General features: G+C 42.9%; 1 protein-coding gene across 1 annotated transcript in view; it reads right to left on the reverse strand.

The window, feature by feature from the left end:
* TMEM178B (transmembrane protein 178B) overlaps positions 1–4,354 on the reverse strand; it is a 425,129-nt gene extending 420,775 nt beyond the window's left edge. Inside the window, exon 1 of the mRNA XM_068119031.2 lies at positions 3,559–4,354. Coding sequence (XP_067975132.1) covers positions 3,559–4,096 — 538 coding nt within the window. The 5' untranslated portion in view covers positions 4,097–4,354. The remainder of the gene's footprint in view (positions 1–3,558) is intronic.
* Positions 4,355–8,683: the final 4,329 nt, after the last annotated feature.

Consider the following 8,683-nt stretch of genomic DNA (forward strand, 5'->3'; position numbering starts at 1 on the left):
AAGCATTTTATTCTCCTTTTCAGGTAAATGTTATTTTACTCTCCTTTCAGGTAAAGTCTTTTTTACTCATTTTGAAGTGAAAACCATTTTATTCTCTTTTTCAGGTAAATGTGATGTTACTCTACTCTTGAGGTAAAGGTTATTTTACTCTCCTTTAGTCGTAAATGTTATTTCATGCTCATTTTGAGGTACATTTCATTTACTCCCATTTTGAGGTCAATGCTATTTTACTCTCCTCGTGGTAAATGTTATTTTACTCTCCTTTTGAGGTCAATGTTATTTTACTCTCCTTTCGTGGTAAATGTTATTTTACTCTCCTCATGGTAAATGTTATTTTACTCTCCTCGTGGTAAATGTTATTTTATGCTCATTTTGAGGTCAATGTTATTTTACTCTCCTTTCGTGATAAATGTTATTTTACTCTCCTTTCGTGGTAAATGTTATTTTACTCTCCTCATGGTAAATGTTATTTTACTCTCCTCATGGTAAATGTTATTTTACTCTCCTCATGGTAAATGTTATTTTACTCTCCTCATGGTAAATGTTATTTTACTCTCCTCATGGTAAATGTTATTTTACTCTCCTCATGGTAAATGTTATTTTACTCTCCTCATGGTAAATGTTATTTTACTCTCCTCATGGTAAATGTTATTTTACTCTCCTCATGGTAAATGTTATTTTACTCTCCTTTCTTGGTAAATGTTATTTTACTCTCCTTTCGAGGTAAATGTTATTTTACTCTCCTTTTGAGGTCAATGTTATTTTACTCTCCTTTTGAGGTCAATGTTATTTTATGCTCATTTTGAGGTCAATGTTATTTTACTCTCCTTTCGCGGTAAATATTATTTTACTCTCCTTTTGAGGTCAATGTTATTTTATGCTCATTTTGAGGTCAATGTTATTTTACTCTCCTTTTGTGGTAAATGTTATTTTAATCTCCTTTCATAGTAAATGTTATTTTACTCTCCTGTTGATGCAAACGTTATTTTACTCTCCTGCTGAGGTGAATGTTATTTTACTCTCCTGTTGATGCAAATGTTATTTTACTCTCCTGATGCAGTAAATGTTATTTTACTCTCCTGATGCAGTAAATGTTATTTTACTCTCCTGATGCAGTAAATGTTTTTTTACTCTCCTGATGCAGTAAATGTTATTTTACTCTCCTGATGCAGTAAATGTTATTTTACTCTCCTGTTGCGGTAAATGCTATTTTACTCTCCTGTTGATGCAAACGTTATTTTACTCTCCTGATGCGGTAAATGTTATTTTACACTCTTTTTGACCTAAATGTTATTTACTCTTCTTTTCAGGTGAATGCTACGTTGCTCTCCTGTTGAGGTGAATGTTATTTTACTCTCTTTTTCAGGTAAATGCTATTTTACTCCTATTCAAGTAAATGTAACTTACTCTCCCCTTGAGGGAAATGTTATTTACTCTCCTTTTGCAGTAAATGGCATTTTACTCTCCTTTTCAGGTAAATGTTATTTTACTCTCCTTTTCAGGCAAATGTTATTTTACTCTCCTTTTCAGGTAAATGTTATTTTACTCTCCTTTTGACCTAAATGTTATTTACTCTCCCTTTCATGTAAATGTTATTTTACTCTCATTTTGAGGTAAATGTTATTTTACTCTCCTTTTGACCTAAATGTTATTTACTCTCCTTTTCAGGTGAAAGTTATTTCTACTCATTTTGAGCTAAATGTTATTTCCTCCCATTTTGAGGTAAATGTTATTTTACTGTCCTCATGGTAAATGTTATTTTACTCTCCTGTCAAGGTAAATGTTACTTTACTCCCATTTTGAGGTAAATGTCATTTTGCTCTCCTCATGATAAGTGTTATTTTACTCTCCTGTCAAGGTAAATGTAACTTTACTCCAATTTTGAAGTAAATGTCATTTCACGCCTCCAAGTAAATGTTATTTACACTCCTCTTGAAGTAAATTTGATTTACTCTCCTCTTGAGGTAAATACTATTTACTTTCCTTTAGAGGTAAATGTTATTTTACTCTCCTTTCGTCATAAATGTTATTTTAGGCTCCTTTTGTCGAAATGTTATTTTCCTCTCCTTTTACAGTAAATGATATTTTACGATCCTTTTGTGGTAAATGTTGTTTTACTCGAGGTAAGTGTTATTTTACTTATTTTGAGGTAAATGTTATTTTGTTCTCCTTTTCAGGTATATGTTTTTTTGTTTTTGTTGTGTAAGATGTTTTTTGTAGACGGGTTTGTTCTATGTTTTTGTTTTGTATGTTTTTGTTTTGTATATTTTTGTTTTCTATATTTTGGTTTTCTATATTTTTGGTCTATATGTTTTTGTTCTCTGTTTTTGTTCTATATTGTTTCATTCTATATATTTTTGGTCTCTTTTTTTTGGTTTCTATTTTTTGGTCTCTATTTTTTTTTTCTCCGTTTTTGTTCTATATTATCTTGTTCTATATGTTTTCATTCTATATGTTTATGTTGTGTTTTTGTTGTCTATTTTGGTCCATATGTTTTTGTTCCATGTTTTTGTTCTGTGTTTTTGTTCTATATTTTTTTGTTCTTTGTTTTTGCTCTATATTTGTTGTTCTGTCTGTTTTTCTATGTTTTGTTCTATATTGTTTGTTCTATATATTTTGTTCTATATTTTTGTTCTTTCTGTTTTTGTTCTATATTTTTTGTTCTGTGTTTTTCTTCGATATTTTTTGTATATATATTTTTTCTATAGCTCTTGTTCTATATTTTTGTAGTCTGTTTTTGGTCTATATTTTTGTACTGTCTGTTTTTGTTCTATATTTTTGCTTGTATACTTTTGTGCTATATGTTTTTGTTCTGTTTTTTTCCGATATTTTTTGTATATATTTTTTTTCTATAGCTTTTGTTCTATATTTTTGTACTGTATGTTTTTGTTCTATATTTTCTGTTCTGTATATTTTTGTTCTATATGTTTTTGTTCAATATGTTTTTGTTCTATATGTTTTTATTCTAATGCACAAGCGAACATACAAAATCCGAACTGTCAAGCTGCTTCATCAACCTCAAACAGTGAACACTGCAGACACGCAAGTGACTCAGGAGTCCCAATAGCATAAGTACTTCCAATAAATAACACGTTAAAATGGAGACGATACACGAGGTATTTTGCAACTGAAGTGAAATTGTTCAGGCATTGTTCATGGCTACAAGTAAAATAAATACCATGAATCTCTATATGAAGCGGCTAAAGTTGGAAAATCAAACAGAGATGATCCGACTGTCGATGTGACGGCGTTAAGCCAAAATGCTCAGTGAAAGGACAAAAAAAATCTCCCAAATCTGTCGGTGTTCGAAAAACAATTCATTTGTTCAGTCTGGCATCCTGTGGAGGATAGACACACTTGTCTGCTCTAAATAGCGGCCATAACAACACCTTCCTGTCCGACTATCACTTTCTTCGGACATGTCGATGTTTCTGCTAAACCAACTCGCTCCCACGCCAATATTATTAATCCTCATTTCTTTCCTCAAGTTCCTATTTGTGGGGTGTGTGTATCTCCATGCATGCAGCCGTGCGTACCTGTATCTGTAGGTCAGCTTACCTTTGATGATCAAGCCCTCGATCTCATCATCAAAACCATCCCTGAAACACCTCCTCCAGAGCCCAGTCTCGGTAGAGTTCGCTCGGCGCACGCAGTCCGGGTCCGTGGAGCCACCGAACCCAAACACCTGTCGTCGACGCCTGCGCCCGGCAGAGAGCTCTGGGGAGCGAGCCCGTGCTGGGAGCGGCCACGGCCTCAGGTAACGATGTTCCGACAGAGGCCGCAATGGCTCCTGGGTACGTGGTGGTCCGGCCGCGCGCCTTATCCTGTGCAATCGGGCCCAACCAGCGGCAGAGCCGTTCTGAGCCGGGGTTCGCCGCAGCACCGAGAAGGGTTTGAGGCGCAGCGGTAGGTTGTTGGTGTTGGTGATGATGTACCCGGGGTCCCGGCGTTTCGTGCCGTACGTCCTGCAGCGATCACGGTGCCTTCGCGCATCCGTTTCGTACCAGTGGTCGGTGCAGAGCGCAGCCGAGAGCAGAACGAGCGCACACAGCGCCAGAGCCAAGCCGGCGTACAGGAGCACTCTCACGGCAGCCATGGCCGCAGCCCGCTCGGCATGGGGCCCGGCACGGCCGAGGAAGCGACAGCAACACCGAGTCCCTCGAAGCCCCTTCCCCCCTTCCCTCCCCCGGGAAGTTCTCACGAGTGCCGCTGTCCCGGCATGCACCGCCCGGGATGAGCGCCGTGAGTGATCGCTCGACGACGCGACCCTCGTCTCGTCCTCCGGCGTTCGCTCCCGGTAGGTGTACGCTCCTCCTCGCCTCTTCTTCCTCACTCACAAAGAACGGTCTCGCGCCCGCGCGGTGCCCGCATCGGCAATGCCGGCTCGCGCACCCCGCGCGCGCCCAGTGATGTCATACGAGCAGGACGCCCATCGATCGGCGTATCATGGCAGGCAGACGTGTCGCTGCTCAATGCCGTTGTATCAGCAGGTGCAATAAGACCCTCGAACCTGCAATATGAACAGCTCGGTTTGCGCGAGCATCCAGGGATGCAGGAGCCGAGATAATGGAGTCAAGGTTATTCGGAGGCACCGTGTCCACGTTCTACCATTTTCAAATGCATTCTTTTCTTTGCGTCGATATGTGCGCTCCCTCCCAACCTGGTCGGTCTTTAAAGCACGACGTGCATTTCTAATCAGCAAACAAACAAAGAAAACCTACCGTGAGTCTGATAAGCCCCTCTTGCGATTTAATACTGTTCCTGAGAATCTTTCCTACACTGCATACGCAGCCTGCAGCACGATAACTCAAACGGTATGACGCGTCACGTGTTCCTGTGTTATACGTATGTAATTAACCATGCATCACGCGGACGCTGCGTCATCATCTGTAAGCAATGGGCAATAAGCGGTGCGAAAATGCACGAAAATATCTTTGAGGAGGTTTATAAGATTACAATGAATTTTGCGGAAAAATTAAATCCTGGGGTTGCTTTGGTTGGCTGGAAGAACATGGTGTTTGATATACAGGGTGTGAAGGAGCTGGGCTCCAACGCGAGTTGAAAGAATTGACGCGACCAAAGATGGAAATTCGTCCGAGTAGGTTTAATAAATGTATCACACTCGGGTACTCTGAAAAGCCCGTTTATCGGGCAGCAATATATATACACATTTATGTCGGGAAGTTTGCCCGGCAAAAGCTATACCGGGCATGCCCGGGTATCAAGGGCGAGCCTTGGAAAGGTGAGTCTGGACCTGCCCGGGCGTGTTTGGCTGCGGCCTGGCAAGTCGAGGCTGGGCGTGCCCGGGCGCTCTGGACGAGCACTGGAAAGGCGATAGCGGGCATGCCCGGACGCTCTGGGCGAGCCCTGGAAAGGCGATAGCGGGCATGCCCGGACGCTCTGGGCGAGCCCTGGAAAGGCGATAGCGGGCATGCCCGGACGCTCTGGGCGAGCCCTGGAAAGGCGAGAGCGGGCATACCCGGGAAAGACGAGACCGGGCGTGCCCGGGAGGTTCGGGCGTGCCCGGGAACAGTGAGTCCGGGCATGCCCGGGAGAGGCGCGTCTGGCCGTGTTCTGGCCGGTGCAAGGCGATTGTGTGCATCCAGCGGTAACCGCTACAGGTGAGTCAAAAGTCCGGAAACGTAGGAAGTCAATCCGATCATGCTGTAAAGTCCTTAGGAGATTGATGGCATCGCAAATCGAGGAATTCAGGCACAAAGCAAGCGGACAAACAACGGTTTATTCCCCGGAAGTGACGACACAGGAAAAAGCAGTCATGGCGCCCAACAAGTAACGGAGCCCGGAAAAGGATATGACGTCACAGTATGTCACAATTCCCCCCTTAAAGATCAAGGCGCGTTGGCGCACCGCATTTGCGGCTCGAACGCCTAACAGCAACCGGTGGTTCGGTAATGACCGCTCACAGTGGGTGAAACATCCTCGACTGGAAGGCCATTGGTCGGGGACGTTTCTGGTAAGGGTTCGAAACGAGCAGGTGAGAGTATGAGGGGCGATAAAGGCACTCTCTCGGATGGTTGAACAGGTAGTGGTACAAATACAGGTGGTTCTGCTGGTTTGGTGTGACGCAACCTGAGTTGATCAAGGTGCTTCCGCTGAAGTCTACCATCAGACAGTTTGACTAGGAAAATATGATTACCAACACTCTCGATAATTACCCCAGACAACTACTTCTCACCCAGGCCGGCATCTATCTATAATTCCACTAATCTCTGTGTGTATGTTTGTTTGTATGTTTGTATGTTTGTATGTTTGTCTGTGACCGCTGTTTCTCGACAACTACCGGTCCGATATACTTGAAACTTGCCAGGTATATTGCTGGGGACCCGAGGATGTGCCTTTTCAAGGTTTTAAATTAATCGCAGAAGTAGTTACCGAGCTATGTCCAAAAAACGATTCAACCAATCAGAGAGCAGCGAGCTATCACGTGTGCCGAACGTGGCGAACAGACTCTGCCTCGGATGGCACATTTGAGAGCGTATTCATTTATTTCCCGTCGGCAAACTATGTTGCCGTTAAACTATGTTTTAAAACTAATAAAAACTAATTTGCGATTCATCGTATTCATCGCTTCACATTTGCGACAGTGAAGACTTCACTTCCGGCAGCCAATCACAGAACGCGTTGTTGCGAGCCCGAGAGCCTGCGCCATTACGGTTCGTAATTCGATTTCTTCCGGAGAAAATAATAATTTCTCGATTTCTTATGCGCATTATTTCTCCCAATTCAGTCAGAGCGAAGGGCGGAAGCGAAGAGCGTTGTTTTTTTTGTTTACGGGCGGGGTAGAGCGTACGGGTAGCGTTTTTTTTTTTTTTTTGGCAAGGAACGGGCACCCACGTACGGGCATGCCCTAGTTGAGAACAAACACAGGATCATTTACATTAAATTCACGATTCACGGACATACGGTCATGATAATGCTTCTGCTGGAATTTCTTCAATTCGAGATCGGCCACCGTATCTCGGTGCACAAGTGACAACCTTGTCTTTAACATGACAATGACCCTAAACATACCAGTAAATCCACCAAGGAATGGCTGAAAAGAAAGAAATGGGGGGTTCTGGAATGGCCAAGTCAAAGCCCGGATCTAAATCCCATCGAGATGTTGTGGGGGGATTTGAAACGAGCTGTGGATGCAGGAAACCCCTCAAACATCGCACAGCTGAAATAATTCTGCATGGAGGAGTGGGAAAAAATTTCTCCCAGTCGATGTCAGAGACTGGTAGACATTTATAAGAAATGCCTACTTGAGGTTGTTTCTCCCAAAGGGGGCAATACCACCTATTAGGGCCAAGGGTGTACTTACTTTTTCCACATGCAAAATTTGCATTTATGTTTATTTAAATTATACAATGGACTCCAAAATGTAAATGTTTCATGATATTTGTTATATTATATCACCTTTATCTACCAATATTGTTGAAATGAAGATCAAATAGCTGTATGTTGAAATATGTTGAAAAAGTCAAAACTTAGCATGGCGTGTACTTACTTTTCCACGTGACTGTATATATATATCTATATATCTATATATATCTATATATATATACAGTGAAACCTTGACTTACGAGTGCACCAACGTACGAGTTTTCCGAGATACGAGCCGTCGCTCGGTCGATTTTTTGTGATGCGAGCCGAGATCTGAGTTACGAGCGAGCGAGCTTGGATATAAAACACGTAATCGTCGAAAAACATGAGCGAGGTGTGCGTGTTGTCGACTTGGCGAGGCAGTACGATCGTAGTACTTCTACGATATGTACGATTTTGAAGCAGAAGGAGTCGATAAAGGCTATAACGCCAGCCAAGGGCGTTAAGATTATTTCAAAGCTCCGGACCTCTGTCCATGAAGAGATGGAGAAGTTGTTGTTTGTGTGGTTGACGGAGAAGCAGCTCGCAGGAGATACCGTGACCGAGAGCATCATCTGTGAGAAGGCACGAGACATTTACGGGGATTTGGTGCAGCAGACGGCGGGAACATCAACGGACGAGGCATCGGAAGACAAGAGTCATTCAAAGCCAGTCGGGGATGGTTTGATAATTTTAAGAAGAGGACCGGCATTCACTCCATCGTCAGGCATGGTGAGGCAGCAAGCTCGGATGTGAAGGCAGCTGAAGATTTTATTATAACTTTTGCCGAACTGATAGAAGCCGAAGGATACATCCCCCAGCAAATCTTCAACTGTGACGAGACAGGGCTCTTCTGGAAAAAGATGCCGAGGAGGACGTATATAACGGCAGAGGAGAAGAGCATGCCAGGCCACAACTTGTTCAGAGTGCCGGCGATAGCTCGCCTTCTCTTTGTGGAAGACACGGTGAGATCCTTAACATCCAACAACTAATGGGAAGCAAACGGGGCGCCCAGTTTAGCGGTACACACATTGATGAATCACCCTGCCTGTGAAACACCGACATGACAGGTTATAGCTGGGTCGGGATTGAAACCCAGGCTGGACAGTTTAGAGTCAAGTGTGCGTACCTCCAGTCCAGACCATCCTGCCAACTTGTATGCTGCATACAGGTGAATTATAAAGCGCGAGATATTTATATATATATATTTCAAAAAAAATTGGTGTGGTTTTTGGGGGGCTGGAACGGATTAATAGCATTTCAATTCATTTTAATGGGGAAATTTAATTTGAGAAACGAGCAAATTGAGTTACGAGCT

The sequence above is a fragment of the Myxine glutinosa genome, chromosome 1, assembly GCF_964187855.1.
Source record: "Myxine glutinosa chromosome 1, kmMyxGlut1.1, whole genome shotgun sequence".
NCBI classification, from domain to species: Eukaryota; Metazoa; Chordata; class Myxini; order Myxiniformes; family Myxinidae; genus Myxine; species Myxine glutinosa.